The sequence below is a fragment of the Pteropus vampyrus genome, unplaced genomic scaffold (assembly GCF_000151845.1).
Source record: "Pteropus vampyrus isolate Shadow unplaced genomic scaffold, Pvam_2.0 Scaffold554, whole genome shotgun sequence".
NCBI lineage: Eukaryota > Metazoa > Chordata > Mammalia > Chiroptera > Pteropodidae > Pteropus > Pteropus vampyrus.
The window spans coordinates 246,617-272,232 of record NW_011889335.1 but is presented as its reverse complement, the minus strand read 5'-3'; the positions used below and the strand labels follow the sequence as shown (position 1 = coordinate 272,232).

At 58.2% G+C, this 25,616-nt stretch overlaps 1 protein-coding gene across 7 annotated transcripts in view; it reads right to left on the bottom strand.

Moving 5' to 3' along the window:
• The window catches only part of LOC105308182 (transcription factor COE3), a 115,715-nt gene that overhangs the window by 11,253 nt on the left and 78,846 nt on the right, over positions 1 to 25,616 (bottom strand). For 4 of the 7 annotated variants that reach the window (XM_023525404.1, XM_023525406.1, XM_023525407.1 and 1 more), the window contains exons 7-10: positions 24,192 to 24,336; positions 18,923 to 19,053; positions 18,369 to 18,495; positions 1,313 to 1,401 (exon numbers count right to left, since the gene is read on the bottom strand). In XM_023525404.1, coding sequence (XP_023381172.1) covers positions 1,313 to 1,401; positions 18,369 to 18,495; positions 18,923 to 19,053; positions 24,192 to 24,336 — 492 coding nt within the window. The remainder of the gene's footprint in view (positions 1 to 1,312; positions 1,402 to 18,368; positions 18,496 to 18,922; positions 19,054 to 24,191; positions 24,337 to 25,616) is intronic. The other 3 variants (XM_023525405.1, XM_023525409.1, XM_023525410.1) reach the window with 1 other exon arrangement.

Below are 25,616 nucleotides of genomic sequence, written 5' to 3'. Positions count from 1 at the left end.
CCCTCATGCCCGCTGCCCCAGCTGTGGAAGGCTGACCGAGAGAGGCTGGCTGCTCGCCAGTGAGGGCCCCAACAAGCACCTGGTCACCTGAGGCGCCAGCACCCGCTGATGCGGCCGAGACGGGCTGCACGATGGGGTCCCACGGGCAGCGGGGGAGGACAGGTGACCCTGGACGTCCCCTGCCCGTGAGAGGGCACCGCCAGGATGCCCTCCTGAGTTCACTCAGCCTCAAACTCAGCGCCCCCTGGGCCAGCCAAGGGGTGGCCGAGCCCAGCTGCTCACGCGGCACAAAGACATATGTGGCCTGAGGCCAGCAGCAGGGCTCCCTGGATGGCGCCTTGCAGCCCTCGGCTCTTGCTGGGGACACACGTCCGGCTAGAGCGCAGGCAGAGGAACGAAACCCGGCCGCAAACCGCTCTGCACCCCTCCCCGACTGCCACGTCCTCACGGTGACCGTGCGACGTCACCACTCACGTGTCCTCACGTGCTACGTGCACGCCCCGCGTGAGAAAGGCAACGTCTAAAAGCATCTATCGTGGTAACAAAACGCAGAGGTGGACAAGACTTGGGGGCCCCGGGGGTGCGGATGTAGAAAAGTCGTAACGTTAGGACCTCATTTTTCATTTTGCTTTTTTAACCCTGCCCTGAAAATCAGAGACGGCTTCCAAAGAGCGAAAGAGACACAATTGTATCAAAGGAGAGGGAAAATTATAAGCCTGACTTATCTTTAATGTCGTACATCAGAATGAAACGCCTGTGATGTGCGGCGTGTGCGTAAACAGCGCGGGCGGCTTGTGTCTTTGCTGAATTTAAATGAAAAGTCCCCCTAGATATTAATACGTGGACTTCATTTGTTAGCTGCTAAGTCAGGGACTTATAACAAAAGCTTTGTAAACAAAAGATTAAACCGAATCGAGCTTTAGAAAATGAAAAGAAAACAAGAGTCGAGTAATCACAGATCAGACCGGGGCTGCCAGATTGAAATCAGCACGGGCTGCTGGAGTGGAAAATGTCTAATTGAACTATTTCATTACGCGGAAGTTTACGTCCCCCTCGCAGAATCCAAAATATTTGTATCAGAGAAGCCTTTCTTCTCCTCTTCTAAAAACATGGTCTTGCGCGGATGAGACACCGAACTGGAGGCCGCTCGGCCCCCTCCCCGCCCTGCCCGCGTGGCCACGTCGGGGGCGGGCGGGCACCTGTCGGCCTTGCCGTGGGCGCAGGGCTTGGGGTGTCCGGAAGCCCCCTTCCCAGAGCACCCGCTGCCCCCAAATCGGAACAAGCCCGGGGCGGCCCCTGCCCCCCTACTCACCTTGGGTAACCTCTCGGGGTCGCCCGGATGCCTGGGAATCACCTTCTGCAGCCTCTGAAAGCCGTAATCTATGGTTGGTTCATTGAGGGCTACAACAGGACACAGAGACAGAGGTCAGGTTAATCCCTTTTGCGTCACCCCTTACCCGTTTCCTGCACGCTTACAAATCAGCGTGTGAGTCCCCTCTTCCGACGCTCTGGGGGGCGAGCGCCCCTGAGCACCCGTTCTGCCCTAAGGAATGGGTTTGCCCCCTCTCTCTTGCACATAAGCGCCACGATGATTATTTCTGATCTATAATTAGCCTGGAGGAAAGTCAAAGGGCTACTCGATATATTGTAAAAATGGCAGTGCGGTCGGCAAGGTGCAGGTCCCGGGGCCACGGGCAGGAGTCACCACCGTCACGATCACTGCCTCGCACGGGGCCTTCCACGCCGGCCCGGGATGTATGGGAGCTGGCGATGATGACATATGTCCGGCTATTGCTAGCTTCAGATTTATCCCAGTGGCCCTTTTCTGTCTAGCATATTGCCTGAGCACAGACCAGGCAGGAGGAGCACTTACTCTTGCAAAGCTTTAATAATCTGTGAATGGCTGACTACAAACTGATGTAGGGCACTATCACTCCACCAGCCTCACGAAATTGCCGGCCACAAATAGTAATTAATCTTTTTATCCCTCAAATTGTAATTTTGACTATGAACTGTGCGCGGCCATAAATCAGCCGCACGCGCGCTGTGTACAGTGCATGAATCACGGCCGGGACTCCGTCCGAATGCACACTCTGTGTTTAACAAGCTTTATAAGGAGCCATTGGGCTTTATTATGGCTCTGCCTGACTCCAACAAAAACTGAGCCCGGAGGCCCGGGGACGCGCGTTAAGATGAAAATACTTATTAGAGTACATTACTTCTTGATGTAGGTTCCGTTTTCTGTGGAGTAACGCCACGGTGCACGGCGTGACATAAATCAGGGGCTTTTCTCAGACTAATAAGACCCTCCGCCATCTATTCATTACTCCGCCTGCAGTTCGGGCCATCACTCATTAGCACATAATGTGACGACTGCCGCCCCCCGACTCGGCAGGCCCGCGGACGGCCGGGAACACAAAGGCCACGGCTGCGAGGGGCGAGGCGCGTTCCGAAATAATTGGCCACCGTCATCCTTGAGTGCTGGGGCTGCTGGTGTCAGCACCCACGGTGGGTCTCGTGAGCGGCGCCGGAAGGCTCCGCGGGCACCCAATAACGCGCCCGGAAGTTGAGGGCCACCGTGTGATCTGACACCCCGTCCTCCTCCCAGAGACAAAGGCCCGCTCAGGAATGTGAAGTAAGACATTTTCCTGTTAATAACGCATTGATCCGACATATTGATTTTACGCGACATGGGCTTTCGCTGCGGTTCTGCCCTTTCTTCCTGGCAAACAGGAGAGCGCTTCGAAACGCCTCGGCGTGCGTGACACGGCGAAATTTCTAACTCCCCGTGATGTAAATTCTGTATGTGTAAAACCACTTCATAATCAAACCATTAATCATCAGAAGCTGTCAGCGTTGACTTGCGGGACAATTTGTCATGTCCCTGCCCGGGCCGGGACGAGGGCGTCGGGCGGGAGCGCGGTGCAGGCGGCAGGGTGGACGGGCCTCACCCGGCGACCGGGTTCGGACCCGGGATGAGCCAGAGTATTACGCTTCTCGATTAGGGAACAAGATCGGCGGCCCACGGCGCCTCTCTAGCACGTCGGGGCTGCTCCTCCCCGCCAGCTAATCGCCACGACTGCTCGACTTAATGAGTCGGCCCGGTGAAAGGTGATCAGAAAAGATAGATGGGCAGCGCTATTGATTTCATGCAAATGCGCCTGACAGGTGACAGACGCGTCAACGCGAGCTTTCAGAAGCCTTAGACGCGTAATGACCAGACGCTCTCGTGTTCGAGGCACTCTCCGGGATTTCGGTGGGACTGATGTTCTCCTCCTAGGACCGAACGTGTCTCAGAGCGGGATAAACACGAGGGCACCTTCCACCTCTCGCTTCGGCCCAAGGAGCGCTGACATCTCGAGTGCACGGCCAAGAGGTCGGCCCCGCGCTGTCGGGGGTGACGTGGCGCCGTCCCGCGGGAGGTCTCCGCCGAGCTGGGCGGGGAGGGCGCTGCTCCTGCTGCAGCTGGAACCCCGTTCCGGGGCTCGGCCCCCGGAAGCCCCGCGAATTTACAGGGAACAATTAGAACCACCGCCCTGGCTCCAGACCGCAGGGGAAGGGACGTACTTCGTGGGTCGGGGGGGTGTCTGATCACTAGGGGTGGGGCGACCCAATCTCCTCTGCGCCTCCAAGAGCAGCTGCCGTCTGCGGAGCCCACTGGCGACCTGCCGAGCACCCAGCCGCACACACCCCGCCGCCCCACGCCCGGCAAGACGAGGTGGTGCCGAGGCTTCACCGGCAAATCCCACGACTGCAGGAGAAAGCCGAGCCCCTTCGCACACATCTCATAAATCCTCTGCGTGTCGAGTTTACAAGGCGAGGCCCGGCCGGGCAGGGCAAGGCTCTGGCACGTCCAGTCACCAAGCACCGAGCCAGGCCAATCAATACCACTTTCCTGTTTTAGAACTGGGTAATTATGAGGGGGAGAGATTGCCTGACCTTTCACCTGCACTGCATTACTTTGCTGATATTAAGATAAATTGCCTGATTTTGGGTAAACATATGCTGCAATTCAGACTGTCAGCACTGGTTTGCTCAGGGATAATTTGTATTGATCTACCCGCTTCTTCCCAATTCTGCTTACTGACCTCGTGGATAATTAGAGATGGGGCCTTGAGTGAGCTCAAGGCGGGGACGGAGAAGAAATATGAAGAAGAATAAAGCAAATTTGTTTTATGTTAATATCTGGAGGCCCGCCTCCCGTCCTCACATCTGTCGGCATTGGGAGAACCGTGAATTAATGGGCCTGGTTCCTGAGCAATTTATTCCCAGGAATTATTTAGCAGCATGCTCAGTCTCTGAACATGTGTCACTGGGTTAAATTAATTTAAACTCTGCCTTAAACACAACAAAAACAAATGTTATTTTCTGCTGAAGGGGAAAGAAACAAGGCATTTCTCAAAATGTATTATAAGCCTCCAACTTTTCCGCGTGGCTTTTTCCACGTATCTGCATCTCAGAAGTAATTAGCGCCCATTATTCGTCCTGAATTCAAATCTTGCTAAGAGGGGCTGCTCTGTATAAAAGAGATGAATGTATGCGCAAAATTATATCATTTAAGATATGTCAGATTATAAGGCTGTTGTACCAAAAGTCATAAAGCAAATCTCCCTTGTGAAATATCTCTTTATTAACCGTGCCATAAGATATTAACATTCCTCATTTAGTGGAGGGCCTTTTATCTGTTTCAAATACATTATTCGTCCTTTTAGAGATAAACTGTATTAATATCCATTTGAGTAGGCTACCGCGGCCTAATGCATAGTAATTTTTGTTGGAGAGCTTTTATTTTAGAATAAGAAAATTACACAGCAATAAAACCTGAATGAATCAGAAGCTAGAACAGCCAGGAATCCCATTCCATGCCAAATGGGGCAGGCGATCAGGCAGCCTGTGAAAGGCCAGATACCCGGCCATCACAGGCAGGCCAGCATCCAGCGTGGGTCACACAAATAGAGCCTGACACGGCCACAGAGACGCGACGCCTCCTGCACGCCGGCATCGCCTGCAGCTCGGGAAGGGGACGTATTTAAATATATTTGAGTGTGCTGGAGTTAATCTCGTTACTTCACATGCATTAAAGTCATCACAGAAGCAGCATTCTTAATATTTAAGTCGTGCCCGCGTACTGGGGGATTAATCATACCGCAATTGATAAAATTTTAACGGTCTGCGATGTCAGTTCAAGCCGGGACTGCCGGCACGAACGTGCCAGAACGCGCGTCGGGCCCTGGGCGGCAGCTGCGGCCGGCTGCCACCAGGAACGCGGCGGCGGGCGAGAGCCCGTGGAGTCTTCTTTCTTGTGACATACACGGTGTGAGTTTTCATTCTGATGGCTTAACCTTCTTTGTCAGCCAGCCCTGCCCTGCGGTCTGTGCTCATCTCTAATACTCCAAAATGTATATGATTATTTTATCAGACTTGAATAGCGAGTCCATTAACGCAGAAACCTAATTCAATTAAGCAAAGGGACACGTTCAGGACCTCTGGGCTGACGGGGCGGAAACAGCGTTTCGGGCTGGAAAATGCACGTTTAGAGACGGCAAGCGTTTTCTACAAAGGGAAGCTTTCCAGGAAGGGACACGGCCAAACCGGCCTTCTGAAATTTAGTCCACGCACCCGAAGTTTATCAAGCAGCTACTACATGCCTGCATCCGTGCAGTGGGAAACCACCCCAGGGGGGGCCCATCAGTGGCAGCCCCCCAGCAGAGGCCCCGTTTCTGATGCCACTGCAGCTTCGACGCTGCCCGCTCTGGGTGCTGGGTTCCCCACAAAACCAGCCTGGAGGTGCTCTGTCTGCACAGGGGGCCTAGACGGCAGCAGGCCAGAGAGATCTCAGCGACGAAGCGTCATCGTAAAGGCAACCTCCCGTCCACCCCGCCACCAGGGAGGCCTGGAGACCAGCCCGCTGGCCAGCAGTGCCACCGACTCTAAGTACTCCTAGAGTAATTGCTCCTGCGGCCACAGCGTGTCTTTAAAACAGCGTCATTAAACACACAGGGGGGACATTCGCAGGTAGGACACCAGGGCGGTGAGCGTCCACTCTCCCTTGTTTACGCCGCGGCCCAGCCCGCAAAGAGAGCTTCGAGAAGTTTTGGGTGTAGCACAAATTCCCCCTCCTGCCTCAAAACCCCGACCAAAACAAGCGAAACAGGACACGCGTTTGCTGCGCTCCAGCTGCCGGCTGCAGCGATTAAACGAGTTCCAGTTTCATTTCAATAATGATCATCTTCCTGTAACTTCCCAATCATGCATTTGTCATAAAGCAGTAATTTTCCAGCTCCAAACAGACCCTCGTAATGAGGCCATTTTCGCATTACCAGCGTAACTACATAATAAGAACGTCTGCCGTTCCTTTTCCGAGGGACAAGAACACGCGTCAATTAAGGTGATGGGGGCTGTTAAATAAGATATAGGATGTTTTCCTAACAGGGAACCCGGGCCTTGCCCCAACAGACTGCAAGCCTTCAATGTGCCTGAATGAACACAGGTTGTAATGTGTAAAAATTAAATAAAGTAAAATTAAATTGCTCAATACAAAGACATCCCTCTAGAGGGTGTTAGTGATTTCGGTGACAAAGTGCTATTTGCTGACAAGTAGTTTACACATTAACCAGCTGAATCCGAGGGGGAAAAATGCCAATAGCAATTATATCACCTTGAGGTTATTAAATGTCCCACTGATAAGTAACTAGGTGAACTTGACCAGGTGATAAAGACTGCTGAGAGCGAATGATTGTGCAGTGAAGAATGTTCCTCCGTCCTGCTGTTTCTCCAGATAGCTTTTCTTTCAAAAATGACTGTATAAAAAGTTGCATTAAAAATGTGTGGCCACCGCAGAAGAAATTGGTAGTTAGACCCCCCGAACGCCTCACCCCCGACACAGCACCTTCATCACGTCACCTCAAAAAAACGGCACACGGTCTGCGAGGACCTGGAAAGTCCTCCCTTTTTTTTTTTAAGGCTTTAAAATGATGCTAAGTTCTCCCCTTTATCATCAACTGTCTTTTCCGAGTGCATTTCATCTATAAGAAATTCAGATGCTCGGGAAATTAAAATTTCAAAGATCTGCTGCAAAAAAAAAAAAAAAATCAATGGGGCGAGATCAATGCTCATAGAAATTTCATGAACTTTGAACTGATCCAGGCATGATGATGAGAGGTGGCTGGAGTTCCAGGCGGCTGACGGCGCCGCGCACGGATGAAACGCGCCTGGGCAGCCGGGAGGAGGGCTCCGTTCTAGATGGGGTTTTGCTTTCATATTTTGTCTGACAAAAAAAATTAATTTCTAGTCTATTTCGGTAACAAGCAAAAATAGGAGAGAACGTGTCCTTCCCCGACACGCCGCGCGGCGGCCCCCACTTCTAAGGGGCGCCTCGCGCTCTGCATGTTAGTGCAGCCGCGAAACGGGGTCGGCTGCCTGTGCAGCCGATTGCAGGTGCAAATTAATATTGTAAAATGAAGATCAATACATGGACAGGGCCAAATCAATAGTGGCTAAATTATTGCTGCATTTTCCTCCTCATTCAAGATGAGTTGTGTTTTCCTCTCAAAGTCAATACTTTGCAGCTTTTCTCATTAATTTCTCAATAAATTTGGCAATGAATTTCAATCACAGAACCCGGCAGGGCGAGCCAGGCGTTGTGGCATGCATGGGAAACACAAAGGCCACGCGTTGCACATCGCCCGCCGGAAGGCACTGTCCGCAGGAGCCAGCCTGGGTCCCCGGCCCGGCCGAGGGCAGCCTCGCCACCGAGCAGGAGCAGACCGGAAGTCTTGGGGTGCCCTGTCTTCCACACCAAGCCGCTAACCCTAGGTCACCGTCCTCAGAATGACTGGGCTTTCCAGTGTGCTGGCGCGGGGCCCCACCACCTTCGGGGGGGCCTCCCTCTCACCCTGTAGTCGCCCCAGAAGCCCCTCCGACCCGCTCGCCAAGGGACGTTCTCTGCGGCCAGGACTGCCGGGGGGGGGGGGGGAGAGGGCCGCACTCGACGTCGCACTGGAAACCGGGGCCCCCCCGTCCGCGCTGGGCACTCCGTGCTGGTTTCCACGTGGCCGCCCAGCCCAGCCCAGCCTGTGCGTAGGGACCTGCTTCCATTCACAGCCGCCTGGCAGCGGGCGGCGGCATTGTGGTGTGACACCAAACGCAGAAAAGGGGACAGCTCATCCTCCTTGTTACGGAGATAATACCCTTGCTGACAACGACTGGACTCTGCACTCAAACGACTCTGCTCACACACCCCCGAGAACGCCCTGGGTCACGGCTTACACGGTCGTGTCGAAACTGCGGCTGCCTGGCCCGGCCTGGCCTGCCGCTAAGCACGTGGCACCGCGGGGGCACTCGCTCCCCCGACGGCCTCCATTCCGCCCGGAGACAGACTCCCCACGGTGGCGGCCCTGCGGTGCGGAAGTGGCCCGGCCACCCACAGCCCGCACGCGCCCACCAACGCTGTTCTAGCAGATGCCAGCCTCTCCCGACGCTCACAGAGGCGGCGGACGGCCCGCTGACCGGAATCGTCCTCGGCACGATGAGGGTCACGCACCCCTGACGGCACCCCTTTTCCCAGAGAGAGAAATCAAGTGCCTGATGGTGTCAACCCTTAGAGGTTTCGGGGGGTGGGGGCTCCTTAAAACCAGGTGGGCAGCATCACGCCCTGTGCAGAAGCATCGGGCAGCGGGTTCGCACGCTAAGCCAGCGTAAAAGCTCTGCTGGGGGAACGACACCCCTGCCTCTGCCGCAGCAGAGACCCCTCCCCCTGCGTTCCCACAGGCAGCCCCCGCCCCGCTGGGCGCACGCCGCCAGCCACTCAGAGGTCCGCCCTCCTCCGCGAAGGTGGCGCTGGCACCCCGCTTTGGGGCTGCCCTACCACGTGCTCCGGACCGCGGGGCTTCTTCCCAAGGCCAGGCCCATGCAGGTGTCCCCACGTTCTGCCTTAGCGGGACCGAGGTGAACGCCACGTTCCCCACACGTCCACACACAACTCGCTCACCAGCGTCTCACGGCAGCGTCCTCTGCAATGCCCAGTGTCGCCCCACGGACGACCGGATGAACACGCGGGGTCCGTCCTCAACGGGACGCCGTGCAGGTGACCCGGGGACGGGCTCTGTGGCACGCCAGACACGGGAGGGGTGGACACACGCTGAGCGGGGGGCGCGGTCACCATGACCGGGCCTTAGCCCAACTCCCAGAGGGGCCAGAGCACAGGCAGGAAGCAGCTCTGTGGCGGCCTGGGGGGGGCGTCCACGGGAATGGGGGGCTGCCAGTGGAAACAGGGCTCCTTCCTGTGACTGCTCCTGAAGTAGGTTTGTGCCCGCACGACCTGGTAAATACACGAAAACTCGCCGCGCTGCACGCTCTGCACCGTACGTAAACAAAAAGCAGAATTTTGAGGGAAACTAACATCTCCGATCCGGGTTCGAGTTGAGAGCCGGCTACACCCGCACCCAGGGAGTCGCTGGCGCTAAAGGCACTTCCGCCATTGGCGTGAAAGCAGGAGCCCCCCGAAAGTGGATAAGGGGGACCCCACGCGGGCAGCATGACGTCGCTTCGCGACACAACAACCCTTTCCGAGCTCCGATGAGGCATTTTCCACACCCGGGTCTCCAGGCCAAACGATGAAGGGAAGGGATGTCCCCAGACCTTCCAGGAATCACGGAGAGGAACGCCCACACCCGGCCCCCCGCCACGGCCGCACCCGGCCCCGCAACCACAGCATCTAAGCATGGATGCCGCTCATGGTCCTGTGCACACAGTTCAACCCCACGCGTGGGCTCGGATGCCGAACCACTGGGATTGGAAGGTGCTGGGGCCTCACAGAGAGACAGAGAGACAGAGAGACAGAGAGACAGAGACAGAGAGAGAGACAGAGAGAGAGACAGAAAGACAGAGAGAGACAGAGAGAGGGAGAGGGAGAGGAAGAGATACACACAGAGACAGAGACAGAGAGAGAGACAAAGAGAGACACCCCCACCCACCTGCTGACTCCCGTGCTCTCCCCTCCACCTGAAAACCCCTCCTTGCTCCCACGCAGGCCATCGGGGTGCAGCCAGCCGCCCCCGCCACACCACCCAGGGGCCCTGCCTCCTGCGAAACCCATGGGGCCTCGGCTACCGCCCCCCAGCCCCTCGCGCCTCAGTCCACGATTTCATTAACATCTCTCCACCCTGCTTCGTTCCCGCGAGACCTGAGCCAGCCGGCCCGCAATGTGGCTGTGGGTCAGACACCCGCCAAGTGCGGCCCAGGGTCGGGCTCCGTGTGAAGGCGAGGGCTTCCCCTGGCCAGGGACCACGGCTGACGGCCGCCCACCCCGAGCACCCACCAGCCTCCAACGGCCCCTCCCTCTCCGCATCGCCTGCAGCGCCCAGCTGAGCACCTGGCCCAGGTGGGCGCCGGGTGAGAACCGAGCCCCGGAAACCACGGATAAATCCCAAAGCACCCCGCACGCTTCGACGTCACGTCCCTCGTCGCCACTCTCCGAGAAACGATCACGCCTCTCGGCGACCGCGTGGTCACGGACGGCGGGGCAGTGAGGAGGAGACGCAGGGGCACGTGGCTGACACGGGGGCCAGTGTCCCACGGGGGTGACGGCCCGGGCCCTGCTGCTGGGGCTGTGAACACGAGGCCGGCAGGCGGGCTTCCTGGGGGCAAGGACACCACCTCGCTCGTGTGCATCTCCCTTCCGTGGCATTAAAACCCGTCAACGGTCGACGCGACCTCCGTTTCCGCTGACCACAAGCCCACGAGGCAACTGACGGTCTTCAGTGTGGGACACGCCGGGTATGTCGTGAAGTGACCACCTAGGCCATCCTGTCATGACGTCCTTCAGCCACACGCCTGCCAGGAGCGGTACTCACGGCTCCCATGCCTGCGCCCCGGCCCAGCACCAGCACACCCCAAAGCTCAGGGGGGACGTTTCTGTGCTGGGACGTGTGCATCAGGAAAGCCAGCGAGCTGGGCTTCAGAACCGCGGCTGACGCATCCGGGTGAACAGTGCCGGGCACAGGCGTTCCAGAGACTGGGGGAGGAGCAGTGTCTCACAGGCCACCAGTCCCCCGACCCTCGGGGCTGAGACGGGGCAGGGCCAGGGCCTTCTGAGGGAACAGGGGGTAACAGGATGGAGAAGAAATCAGGCAGAACCCCCCCCATCCAACCGCCGAGACGCCCTGCCTTTCCGTCCCCACTGGTCATCAGAGGCCTGGGGCGGGGGCCACCCGACCAGGCCCACTTTGTCAGCGAGCAGAATTTCCTTCTCCGGAGGCTGGAAGGGGACCCCGCCAGGGCAGGGAAGGGTGGCGTCTGGGAGGGAGAGGAGGGGCGAGCAGCCGCCAGGCCACACCCCTAAGAAACCAACCCCCAGGGACGTTTACGCCGTGAACATGGCAGCGTCCGCGTCTGGAAGGTGAGCCCCACAATGAGCCTGCCAGAGCACACGCCACGCCACAGGCGCCCGCGTCCCTTGTGGAACCAAGTTATTCCAGATGCTCATTAACAGCATCTGGAAACTTCTAGATGTGGCCGTCCACGCACGGGCTGATGGCCTTTCACTGTGGTGCTCTTTTATTGAAAAAACATTCTAAGAGAGTCAGGATTTTGCATTTTCTACACGTCGAAAAGATCCGACTGCTTCGAAGGACCATTTTTCAGAAGTGCCTCCTCTGGGGTCACGACCTCGTCCTCGAGCGCACGCACCCAGACGGGTCCGCAGGCCTCGGAAAGTCAAGCACCCCGCAGCAGCAGGGCCCCGGCCTGGCCTCCAGTGACACAGCCTCCCTGTCCCCTTCTGCCCGGCCGCGGGCGTCGGGCCACATGTCCGCCCAGCGGAGCGGGCAGCGGGCCCCAGTGACGGGCTGGCCGGAAAGGCGGGCACCCTAACACCGAGCTCGCGCCTGGTCTCTCAGGGCCGCGGGGTGACCCGGCAACTCCTCGCTCTGGCTCGGGACAGCCGCTCACGCCTGCTCCAGCGTCTGCCCTGAAACACCGGCTCTGACACTTGCCGGGTCCCCGGCGGCGAGCTGCTGGCCGGCCTGGCCGGGACGCGCACGGTGGCGTCATCTCTACACCTTGTCACGGCCCTCTGTGCTGCACTCCGCCGGCCGCACGCACTCGGCACCCGCTGGCTGCCCTGCCACCCCTCCACCCTCGGAAGGGCGGCATGCATCCTCGCCGGCCAGGCACCCCAAGTCCGTCACGTGAGCCCCTCCTCTCCGAGACGGTCTTCCTGGGCCCCCCGGGTGGGTGGGGAAGCGAGGCCGGGCCCCGGCCCACCTCCCCTGCCGGCCCATGTCCCGACGACCCTTTTGTCCTTTGGGGAAGATGAATGGCTGTCTGCCCCCCGCCACACTGTGTCAGGCTCGGAGCCGCAGAGTCAATCCCTTCACCTTGACACGGAAACTTTGTGATTTATCAGCTGGTCTCCCCTCCCGATGCGCGTGGCCCCCGAAGGCGCAGCCAATCAGGGTGCGGGCGCACACTTTGGTCACAGCCACTCGGAAAAGCACCGAAGCCCCTCTGATGACAGACAAATGCGTCTTGTTAGCAACTGCCCAAAAGCGCTTGACTTGTACTAATAACAAAAAGGCCAAGCTGGTCACTGTGGGTCCAAAGACGAAGCACCCTGTCACCAGCCTGGTTGGGAAATTAGCAAATAATGTTCTTTTCCTTGATAAATGGGTGACAGCTCCCGCTCACCAATCATTTTTAACATTTTGATGCGTGCCTATGATCCCACTGGAGGAGCAGAAAAGTTTGCTGGCCTCAATTTCCAGATGATGAATGGAAGTCTCTAAATGTGCGATTTCTGTATGAGGTACAGTTCATTTTAAGCAATTCTAGTAAATGGGTGTCACTGATTAGGACAAATCGTCTACTTGTGCAATGGCGCAAACGGTGAGTCTCATTCTCCTGGCCTCCTTCGCGACGGAGGGAGAGGGGACAGCGGTGACCCCGCGAGCCCTCACGGCGCCACTCTTCAGAGGGGACAGTATCGAATCGGCACGGCCAGCGCCCACTTAGCATGCTGGCGGATGGACCGAGGGTCACTCGGTCTGCGGCCGTGCCACCTGGCGCACAGGACACCGGGTGCACGTCCCGCCTTTCTCTGTGGCCCTGAGGAAGCCACAGATGACCCCGGAGACGGCCGCTCGGTCCCGCTGCCAGGACTGCACGCCAGCCCAGTCTATGGGGACAAGTCACCCTCTCTCACCAATGTGGGAACCTACGACGAGAGCAAAGGTGGGCTGTGCCTGGAGGGGTCACGACGCCGGGTCGTGTCACCTGTCCCATACCGATGGGTCTAGAGAGGCCTGAGTCAAAAACGCACGTCCTGACCTGTTCTGTCACGTGACTAGCCCCATCTAGAAGCAAAGGTGTCTCCCTCCAGGGGACTGCGGACCTCCACTGATGCCCTCCAACTGGGCCCCTGGAACCAGGGAGACCGGAGCAGCCGCTGCACAGAGGGCTGGACAGGGAGCCGTGGAGCACGGCCGGGCCCTCGGTCCGGGACGGACGCGGGACGCCCTGGAGCAACTGACCGAATTGGCCGGAAGCTTCCCCAAACTCCGGGACCCGTGATTACAACATGTGTTCCTTCACCGTGTCCACATATGTGGTTAGAAACGTATAATCGAAATAATCAGGTGGTTTACATTTATGGGGAAGTGCCAGCGTTTAGTTTAGCATAGTAAAAACAGTATGATTTGTGGGAGGCAATTAGGAATCATTTGCTGTGTGGATACAAGTAATTTGTTTGAAGAGCGCTGGCCTGGGAGACAGCGGGCTGGTGCTGGCAGTGGTCGAAGGCGCTATTGACTCTACAGTGTGTCACCGTGCTGTTGACAGGATCACATCTGAATGCACACAAAAGATCTTTAAAACACTTCAGAACATGAGCGCCTTTCAAGCAGTGCAGTGAAGTGGGGGTAAACGGTGGAGGCCCGCCAGAGCATACGGGGGGGCCGCAGGCAAGGACACTGTCACCGCCAGGGGCCAGGGCGGCACCTGAGGACAAGCTGTCTACCCCCTTGGCACAGCACCCATTTAAGGCACAATCTGACTTTAAAAAAAAAAAAAAAGCAAAAAGCATAAATACTGTATCGGAAAGAACACAAACTGTTAGCAATTACTGGTTGAGTAATGATTTCATAAGCTTGAAATTGAATGCACGTCTTTGTGCAGAAAATAATCATTTTTATGTCCCCGTCTAGGAAATAAATTGCAGACTTGAGCCCGGGCCATGCATTCAGCAGGCAAGCCAGCCTGTGCCCGCCCGGGACACGGGGGCCACGGACTGCCCACGCCTCCCTTCGGAAGTGGGCTTGGCCTGTGGCAGGCGACACGCTGATTCCTGGTGATCATGATAATTTCTTTAATTGAGCAAAAGAAACTCCTGAAGTGAAGGTGGGCCAAGCAAACATCTGGGGACAGGTCGACCCTAGGCGCCCCTGATGCGTCGCCCCGGTGTCCTGGGGAACCACGCCAAAGTCCTGCCACCATAGACCAGCTTCCGCTGTTTTGTGTAACAGGAAACCTGCCAAACAGACACTTCCGGAAAGCGATCACACGCACGTTTGTGCGAGAACGCCTCGCTCCTGGAGACGTGTCTGTAAAGCACTTTCTGCTCTAACGTAATTTCAATCAGAAGCACACAAATTCCAACTGTTCTTAATCAAATAACACTGCAATGCTTCTATTCTAATTAAAAAATAATTTCTTTTACTGCTCTTAACAATTGGATGTGTTACTACCGGCGAGACTCTAAAGGTGAGACGGTTCAGCCCGCCTGTACCGTGGGTCTGTCCGCCTGTACTGTGGGTCTGTCCGCCTGCACATTGGGTTTCTCGGGTAGGGCCGTTTTAATTATTATTAAAGCAAACGGTACAGGGTTAGACAAATACCAAAACAAGCACGGCACTCAGTTATTAATTTGCACTATTCACTTTTAAATGCAGCAACTATCTCATTAATTTAATTTTAGGTGCCCGCCCGCATACATTGCATTTCACAGTCTAGGAGGCAATTTACCGTTAACTGGCAATCACATACAGAGTGATTGTTAATTCTGCTCCTAAGTGCCAGCCGCTTGAAAATTGTTCTCTCTCTCTAATTTCTGACCTTCTTACAACAGGGGTGAGGCACACTGGGAGTACAAAGGACGAGCATGGAAGAGCTGGACATGTCATTTGTGACTCATTCTTTTAATTCACCGTGCTAATCAACTGGACTGCCAGCGCTTCCCAAGGTAATTGTGTCTTGCAGTAGCTGAAAGCGGCAGGCGAGGGGCCGGGCGGGCGGGCTGGGGCAGCGGGGGGCACCCACGCCCACTCGGGGTTGACTAATCGGGTCTGATTCTGAAAACTCTGGTGTTTCTCAGATCGCTGTAAACAGATCATTTAGGCCTTTGCCCCTGGCGGGGGGAGGGGCCTCCTCCCGGCTCAGGTTCATTATCCCAGGGTGGCTGCCTAGGGCAGGTCCGATGTGAGGGTGTCCCGGCAGCCTCCGGGCCGGGGGACACTGATGGGAGCCAGATGCCCAGGGGACGGTGCCCTCCCCGCAGGGGCTGCGTGCCTGAATGCTGACATCCAGGAGGGCTGGCTCAGCTTTCAGCGGGGGAGAGCAATTCCCAGTGATTACTTCATTGTCCCCATCAATTTCAGGGCAATGCAAATCAGACAGAAGCTTCCAGGTCAGACAGGTTACGACCCCACCTTTCCTCTGCGCCCTGAGAGTGGAGGGCCCAGATCCCTTACAGGCGTTTGAAATGTATATTCCGCTAACGATTGGGGTGAGGGAGGCAATAAATTAGCCTCCTGCTAGCGAAGGCGGAGCTCACCGACTGGCTCCACGGCAGGCCCATTCGTGGGGAGCTCTCGGTGGAGGAAGCTCCAAGGCCGTGGGCCGCCAGGATCCTGACCTCCGGCCCAGAGGCCCGCGTGGACACCGTGCCCACCGTGGGGATGGAGGACGGGCCTCCGGACAGCGGGTGGCGCTGCAGCTAACGCAGGATAAACCTCTTCCCTCGGGGGGAGGAGAGAGAGCACCCCCCCATGCCGCCAGAGGCCGCTTCTTGCCAAGGCGGGCGACCTGGAGGGCAGTGAGGGGCAGAGAGAACTGCCCCGGCGCCCGCCCCGGCCCTGGAGCAGAGGCACGACGCCTCCCTGCAGCCCCCGCACGTGACACCCGCCGGCCAGTGACAGGCAGCTGCTCCCCGCTCGTTCCGCAAACACAGCTGCCCCGTCCAGTGCTCAGCCCGGGCCCGCCCCGCCCCCCGGCGGAACCCTCAGCCGTCGACAGGCTCGGGGAGCCCGGCCCAACCTCCACCCCTTCCGTCTGAGAAGAGTCACCGCTCCCGCCAGCAGCCCGTGCTTCTCCCCACGAGGGGCCCGCAGTGCGGGGGTGTGACGGGCGAAGGCCCCGCGGGGCCCCGCGCGGGGCTGCAGCAGGGTGGCAAGTCCGCCTGGGACGAGCGCTTCCCCAGCCACTCCCAAGAGAGCCGGCGGTCTCCCCACGCACAGGCTCACGCCCGCTGTAGCGCCTGAAGCCACGCAGGCCCCACGCATCACGCGGCAGACACGGGACACCCCGCACGGCTCCTGAGCGGGTGACAGATGTCCCCGCCGCTGAGGAGCGCGGGACGCCGACCGGAGGTACACCTCAGTAACTGTCACAGGAGGCAGCAGTCGCTGGGCACCTCCACGGGTCACACCCGGCCCCAGGTTCCCCGTGACAGCACAACCGCGCGTGAGGCCGAGCACCAGCGGCCCTCGGAGGGGGCGGGGGCCCAGGCCGCAGCCGGCAGCAGGCAGCGCAGAGCGGGTGCCCTTGGCCTCTAAGGCCTGGGGCTCGTGGGCCGGACACCCAGACGAGCGACGCCCCGGCCAGCAGTCGACATGAGCGGGTGTGCTGAGCGGCCACCGAGCCCAGCCAATCCTGACGTCCAGCTCTCCCGCGCACACAGCGGCCTCCCGCGCTGGCGGAAACACGTAAAGTCCTCAGGGTGCCCCAAGTTCTGCAACTCTGTTTTTCTCGGGTCTTTAACACACGGGGTGCCTCAGACTGGACGAGCTGCCCTCTCCGTCTCTGAGTCCACCAGAGGGCCCAGAGCATCGAGCCCAGGTCCTGCCCCTGCTCTGGGGTCTCTAGGGACCGTGTGCTCGTCCCCAGGGGACAGAAGCTCCTGATGTGGGGCAGGTCCCCACCTCCCACCTGGACCACATGGAGGGCTACTGAGCGCTGAGGGGCCGTCTCCTCCACCCAGGACGCCAGGGGTCACTGGAGTCCAGCTGGCCCGGGTGACACTGGGTCCACTGGAAAGTGGGCAGTGGAAGAATTTACATTCTGTATTTCACACTCAACTTTCTTCAAAGGGGGTGGGTGAGTAGCCTCTCTTCCGTCCTCAAACCCCAAAGTGGAAGGGACCTCTCGGGCCCGCCGTGTCACCTGCCGGCTAGACAGAAGACAGGTCTGCATCCCAATGAAAGGCCAGACCTGCAGGGTGCCCCGCAGCGGGTGACAGAGCACCCTGAAGCCCCCGTCCCCACCCAGGCTCCTGCCACGCGCCTCCCAGCCGCCCTGGCCGCTCACACACATCAAGGCCACAGTTCTTTGAGGACAAGTCCTTGTCCCTTTCACCCTCACGAGCTTTCAGCAGGTGTTGTCCATCGTTAAAAACACATCTCAAATATCACTCTTTTTGCACTTGGCGAGGACAGAAATCAAAACATGACCATGCCTCACACTGATGTATGGTGTTTCTCAGACGTGACCTCAAACAAACTCTCTCAACTAAGCTCTGCTGAGAGCAGCTGCAAGACAGACAGCTTTCAGGTGACAAACTCTAACTTCAGAGGCAACTCCTGCCGTTGACACGAGTTTGCCGAGACCTCTGCAAAATACGGAAGCAGAAAGGTGTCTGGTATGAAACCCCAGGCCTCGAGCAGAGACCTGGCTTGGGTTGGAGGTCCCTCATTTACAGGGCATGTGACCTTGGGCACATGACTTAACCTGAGTCTCAGCTTGTACAAATGGACAACAGCGACAAGACAGGGCGGCCACAAGGACGAGATGGAGGCCTAGGGCCCCGGCACGAGCCGAGCACTTGGGCAGCTACTCGATGGGAGGCAGGGGGACCCGTTGCTGAGAACCCCACCACCTAGCCTCACAGGTGAGAGGCAGAGGGCCGCAGATGGGAGGGGCCCGAGGTCACGTGGCCAGATGGTGTCTCGCCATCTCAGACGGGGACGCAGATACCGTGCACATGACAAAAGCCAGCCTGGGGGCCCAGCGTCCTCACCTCACCCCAGAGCCCCCCGTGCAGCCCGAAGGGGCCACCCGCCTCCCACCACGTCGCCAGGAAGGCTGAAGCGCGCACTCACCGGTGTAGACGAACCGTCCGGGAGCACCTTTACAGAACTGCTTGGACTTGTAGGACAGGGTGACCTCCACGACGCCGGGGATGTGCCGCGGTGGCGTCTGCACCCGGATGGCGTGGGGCGTGATCAGCTGCGAAACCACACAGGGGCCCTCAGCACGGCGCCCGACACTCACCAGTTGGATATAATTACCAAAATGAGCAAAATTGGACCCTGGTCTCGGACGCCCCTCCTAGCTGTCACCCAGAGACGCGGCATCCAGTGCTCTTTAAGAAAAATATCTGCCAGCAACCCCGGGTTTTAGTTTGCAGGAAAGGCCACAGGGCATCATTCATATGAAAATTGCCACCATATGTCCCCTTCAACCTGCTCCTAGTAATTCGAGCACTAATTGTTCCAGGGTATGCGGGACCTCCTCCAGCAGGTCTGAAGCCCCAGGACGGGCGCTGGGCGTTCCGCACCCACCCACCGGAGAAGCCCCCGCCACGGGCCACTGTCGGTGACCAGGGGCCCTGGGGACCGGGTGCCCGTGCCGGTGCCCGACCGTGCGGGCTTACCTCGCTCCACACCAGCATGGTCCCGAACACGACTTGTAGGCCGTCGAAGAAGTTGTCTCCGATTATGATCACGGTCGCGCCCCCCGTGGTCCAGCCTTCACTGGGACTGATGGCCTTGATGCACGGAGTGGCTGCTCACACAAGACAGAGAGGGCAGACCTTAGCCCCGGCCGGCCACGCTGCCCACCTCGGGTGGCCCGGGCCCAGCGGCAGGACACGCCGGCCGGTCCTCCAGGCGCACGCAAAGGGCAATCGCAGACCGGCGTGTTGGTGTGTTTAAAGCAAACTATTAAATGTTTTATAAAGCAAAGGCCAGGCCACGAATGCTGGTGAGCAAGGAAAAAAAATGGCTTGATGTAGCAAATTACGTGTCAGGGCAAATATGACTATTACAAATGATTAAGCATCGCGTGCATGTGGCATGTCGATTTATCTGCTCCGCTGTTCAGATCTAAGCAGAGTCAATCAAAAGGTTGTTGAGGGAGATGGGAGAGCAAATGCCTTGCATTTCGATTCCTCATAAGCGGCTAATTGGGTTGGGTTTTTCCATCCGCGAACTTTGCCTTTCAGTTCAAAACTTCATTTTCCTCTGTCACTCCACAATTACTACTTTTCACTTTTCATCAGGAGGAAAAAAAATCAAAAGCGCTCTATTAATACTTTTGTCAAAGGTACACATTTTACATCTAATATTGTTTGTCGACAGGAATCCCCGAGCCCCTGGCCTGACCTCTCTTTGTCTCCCGAGCCCTCACATTTGCATGAGTTATTACAATGGCTGCTGCGGCCTGGCCTGCTCTGCTCGGGGCTGGCCTGCAGGGGGGCGGGGAGGCCGGCAGCAGAGGGAGGGCGCGGGGCAGAGGGGCCAGGAGGCCACAGCTGGGAGGCCTGGGGGAGGCCGGCGGGGTGCTCCCGGCCGAGAGCCCGGCAGGCCGAGCGGGAGCTGCAGAGGCCGGCCGGTCCCGGCTGCGATCGGCCCCTCTCCGTGGTGTTGGCGGACCTCGCCTGCCGCTCTGCTGGCCCTCTGCAGGCAGGCCAGCACACAGAGGCGCTCCGTGGACACACGCCTGCTGCCTGTCACTGCGCTGGGCCCTGCTCTGTCACCCAGGACTGCGGGCCAGCTCTACCTCTCCACCTCTGGCCTACAGAGACAGCTGTGGAGGCCTGTGTGATGGGTGGCTCGGTGGCCCCTGATCTAGCCAGGCCTCCTAATGTCGTCTGGACACAACTGTACCCCAGGCGGTAGGAGGCCTGGGCCAGTCCTCCAACCAGAGAGACGAGGACGTCCCCACCGCGGCCCTGGGCCACCCGCGGGTGGCACCCTCTTCCTCCCAGCTTCGTGGCGGGACGGGTGTTTGGCTGAGCGGAGACGGAGGACTCGGCCCGCAGGGTGCTCTTCCGTCGCGCCCCAACAACCCCTGCGGACACGCGTCCAGAAGGTCATCACTACGGCCGCGCCGAGCCGCCCGGTCACTGGCGGGCCCCTCGGCCGTGCGCAGACGAGCGCCCCCCAGCGGACGGCTCGGGCCCGCTGAGTCTGCTCGTCCTACGTCAGCCCCCGTGCAGCTCGCCCTCAAACGAATCATCTTTTCAGACGCTGGGTGGGCCGTGGCCGCGCGTCTGCACGCGGCCTTTTCCGGAAGCCTGCGTGCGTGGTCTTCCCGCCGGGCGGCCAGCGCTGCGCGCGCGCCGTCTAGTCCATCACCGGGAGCCATTGTCGTCGCTCGCTCCGCGACACGCGCCCGCCTTTGTTTGCTTTGATGCTGGGCTCGCGGGGGTTCTATTTGCTCACTCCGAGCGTGTCTCCCTGAGCAGCAGCAGCACAGGGCACACACTGCGAGCCTGCCCTTAACTAGCGCTGTTGACTTCATGCTAATAAGTTCATACAAATTTTCATTTCTGAGGCTTCCGAATGACATTTGCTTTTCTTAATTGCATGGAGAGCATTTGAAAAGGATCAGCTCTCTAAAGACTGACAAGTCTCCTCCAAGGGGGTGACCTTCATCAGCACAGCCAATTATGGCAAATAATTCAGAAAAAAAAAAAAATTACAGTAAACAAATTTACTTTGGAGGTGAGAAAAGAGGAAAAAATCCAGGATCCAGTGCGTGCACAGGAGACGCTATCTGGCAGCTGTGGCCCAGGGGCCAGCCGCGGCGCCTCGGAACGTGCGGCGGTTCTGAGCGCCAGGGAACCGGGCCGGCCCGGCCCCCTCGCGGCCGCTGGCCATCTCCCTCCCGCCGTATCTGCATGCGTTTCAATGCACATATAGAGAGGGGACACGTGTTTGATGGGGGCCGTAGCGAAGTGAACACACAGACAGCGCTGGAGATCTCATGATATACGTGCATGACGTGCTCCAGCAGAGGACGGGACAGCCGGGCAGAGAGGCGGTGGGGAAGGGTGTCCCCGCGTGCTCCACAGCTCTCTCCCCGGGCCCACGGTGGGGCGCACCCCGGCCAGACCCCGGTCCGTGAGCTCTCCTGGCGGCCCGGCCTCCGGAACAGGAGGCGTGCGTGCCTCTCGCAGCCCCGACGTGCCCGGAGCGACCTGCCTTTAACTCGAGGGCGCCTCCCTCGGCCTACTCGGGGGCAGAGGCGCTCACTACAAACGGCCTTGGCTGTGCCGCCCTCCTGCCCGCTTCCAGCCCGGGCACCCACGTGGACCGGCTCGCCCAGGGGCCAGGCTGCCCGGCGGCTGGGCGAGGATTTCGAAATGAAAGACGGGAGACTTGATCAAAACGCTGTCTGGCCTCTCCTCCTCGCGGGGTCTCTCCGCCGCATCCAGGATCCTGTTGGTAAACAGCCTCCCGCCCTGCTTCCCGTTAATCAGCGAGCTCTCCTGAGTCACATCGCAGCATTTGTCACCTTCCTCTGCATTCACAATATTGAGGCACTCAAACAGGCCTGATCTTGCCTCATGAAGACTCCTTTGTTCTGCCTGCTAAAACGTCTTGTAATTGTGCTTGGGATGTCCAGATGGCTGGCTGATACTCCAGCTGATAGGATTATACCTTTTACCTCTCCTAGAGCCATCTGTTCCCCCTCACCCGCTCAAGCCCTGCAGCCTGGATTCAGTGTCCTTATTGCATAAACCTAACCGCATTACGGCGCTTGGCATGCAAATCGCTCCGCGCTGCAGGCCGGGTGCTGGGCAGGGCTCACGGAAGGTTTAAACGGGGCTGCGGTCGTTGACGAGGGGACAAGTGACAAGGAAAAAACACGAAAGCCTGGGTTCTGCCGGGCCGCGCTGGGAGGTAGACCGCTGGTTGTCCCCTCGCCCGTGTTCGGCACTGTAAACAGTCGGCCCCGCTTTCTGTGCGCTCCAAGGACGCGATGGCAGCCGTCCACGGCAACAGCAGGGGACTCGCTGACTTGGAGACCATCGGCGAGTGTGTACACACTGCTGGTGAATATTGGATGATTGGATAATGAGGTGTTAGCCAGGAGAGGCTGCACAGAAGCAGAGATCTGTGGTTTACGGAGGCGCTTTTTCCTTGAAGAATGTGGGACTGACTCGAAGCCAAGAGCCAGCCCGCGACATTTCCTAAGCAGACAGGAGGTGGGAAACGGGCTCTGGGAGACACGCCCACACCTAGAAATGGACTTCCCCGGGGTCGGCTCTCTCAGGCAGTGACGGAAGCACGGATGTGTCTCCTTGCTGGACAGAGCCCAGGACACGCTGCAGCGCACTCGAGAGCCGGGCCTTCCTTACCAAACGAAACCCTACCACTTAGACAAATGCCTTTCTCACGAAGACCTTCGTAGGCTAGTTTTCAGAGTCACCTCTTTGTGCTTTAAAATGAGGAGCCACTTTCTGGGGTGGGACAAGGTACTCTGATCTCTTTGCAAGAAAGTGACTCGGTTCCAATGTTGATTTAAAAAAAAAAAAAAAAAACAACTGAGAAACAAACATGAAAAAAAAACACTGATCAAGACTGCCTCTGCAAACAGCTTCTGATTGGTTGGGTTTTATCTCCAAGGCACCCACTAGTGGCCTTCGTTTCTCTGAACGTTACACTTTCTGCTTACAGTCAAACGCTTTTTCATGCTACGTACAAAAATAAATACTCATGCTCCGGTCATGTCATCAGAGCTCGTTAGAGGAGGCCGACTTTGCACCCGGACTGCAGTCTCGCACCAGGCCTCCTTGAACCCGCTGCGTTGCGAGCTCCAGCTCTCTGGGGAAGCGAGGGCTGAGGACGGGGACTCAACCTTCTTAATTGTGAGCCTCATTAGCGATGGTTGCTAAGCAAAACACACACCTACCTTCAGTGCATAGGAAGCAGATAAACAGTACGTCACAGATTCTAACGACCCTGGGGCCCAGGGCGACCTTTAATTATTATACTTTTGTTCTCGTGTACCTCCGTCGTTAATGCAGAAAAACAAGTTCGTTTATTTTTGGGGACCGCCGCAGATCCACGCGTTTTCTTCCAGGTTTTATGTCTGCGTCAAGTGTGGCCCCAGAATCCGGGGCCTCAGGATGGAGGGTTTGTCCTGATACCGCTTAGTTTGATGGGCTCTTCGCTCTAAAGGAGTTAATCCTGCTGTTTTGTTTATAATTCGCTTTTTCAAAAAAAAACACATTACTTTCTCAGCAGTTCCCATTGGTCAGACTCCCGCGGTTATGACGACTCGCCTGACCGTGGGGACGACTCTGACTAAGGGGGGTGGTGGGTCACGCAGGCTGCACGCGGCAGGGCCCGGGCGTACCCGGCGTGTCTGGCTGTGAAGTCGAGAGCACCTGCCCCGCCCGCCACTCCACCAAAATTCTTCTTTTAACAAGCAAAAGAAGCCTGCCCCTTGGAAGCGTTTGGTACAAACGCCCCCTGCCCACCCCCACGCGTGACCCCTCGCTCCCCCTGCCCCCCGCCCAGGGGCAGGAAATGGTCCTCAGGCCCATTCTGAGCTCATGGGATGGGATGTATCTGGGAATGACCCTGCGGATGGGGGCTCTGGACAAGCCAAAACGAAACCAAATAAACTAAAATTTCAGGAAGCGCTCTAAGCAAAACAAAGCTTAGAAACCAACCAACCAACACACGGTGGCGGCTCGGGCGGGCGAGGTGAGTGGGGGAGCTGCGCCCCGTAAAGCGAGAGGCGGAGAGGACTCTGCCCCCGTCCACTCTGGGGGGGGGGCGGGCACCCAGGCCCCGCCGGGCACGGGTGAGGGGCCGGGCCAGCGAGGGGGCCGGGACGAGTAAAGTAAGTCGACATGAATCAACTAAAGAGCGTCACAAAGCGAAAGACATGCAACGTGTGCCTACCATTGTCCAGATAGGAAGGGGCCGTACCTTCTGACGGGTCGAGGCGGCGGGCCCGCCGCCCGTGCTTGGAGTTGTTGTGCACGAACATGTTGTCGGACACGGCCAGCACGTGGCCGTCCACATTGACCGTGGTCGACACAACCACCTGCGGGACGAAGCGGATGTGAAACCGGGGCTGGAGCAGGGCGCCCCGCTGCCCGTAGGGCGCCCCGAGCCGCCGGCACGCCAGGCCGCGGCCTGGCCGCCCCGGAGGCCGTCACGGCGTCCGGTTCGGTTCGGTTCTGACTCCGCTGCTGCTCTTCGAAGCCTGCTCCCTGATTACGGTCCGATCTCCTGTGATGCTAACAAGTGAATTCGAGTCAGAGACGCCTTCTTCCGGCCGTTAGCTTCAGAAACACCCCCTCTGGCCACTCATTTTAAAGCTGCTGTTTTGATCGATCTGTTCACATATTGATTAGATAGTTTAGCTAATTAAAATTTAGTCCGCTTGAGACCGTCCTCCCTAGAAAACTTGTGAGAATTCAGTTGCCAAGAAAAAAAGGCTTCAGAAATCAGAGGCATCTCCACACCCCACGCTCTGCCATCCAAACGCCCCCTCACATCCAGTGTCTGGTCATGAACTTGGTCGCCTCTGCCAAGGCCGACTTGAGTGTGAACAGTGAGAGGGACCCAGGGACCGTATCCTTTCTCAAGTCCCCTGCAAGGGTGCGAGGACCTGATATGCCCAGGGACCGTCCTCTCTGCTGGAGTGACAGGCTTCCCGTCCCACGTCCAGCCCCCGAGGACGGCCAAGGCAGGGAGGTGGACGGCCTCGCTGACCCCACACAGCGCCCCAGGGGCCCTGGGACAAGCATCCCCACGTGGCACCCACGGATGCACTCGAGAAGCGGGAAATCACTCCCGCCTGGCGATTCTCCTTCCGGAGGGGCATCTGTGTGGCACATTCTCTCCAGAGCACTGGAACGGCAAAGACAGGGGCCCAGGGGCCCGTCTGCATCTCACAGCAGGTTCACGGGCTGGGCCTGGGTTTGGGGTGCAGGGAGCCTGGCGCTTTGCCGCGTGTGGGCAGCAGGGAGGGCCAGCACCCCTAGGGAACACACCCCACAGAGAGACGTGCAGCGTGAGCGGGTGAGTGGGGCACCAGCGGGGCTCACGTCCGCATCCACCCCCCACACTGGGCTGTGTGTCGAAACACGCCCATAAACTGCCTATGAGAGCCGAGGCTGCCGTGGGCCTCAGCAAAGGAAGATGCACTGGCATCGGCTCCTGTGCAGCAAACGCGCCACACAGCTCAAGGCACTAATCATCGGGGAATCGTGGGGCGCCCCGGCCTATGTGGGAATTCTCGGCACTGTCTGAGAAATGTCTCTGTAAACCTAAAGCTGCTCTAAAGCAAGTTTATTCGTAAAAAAATAAATAAGTCAA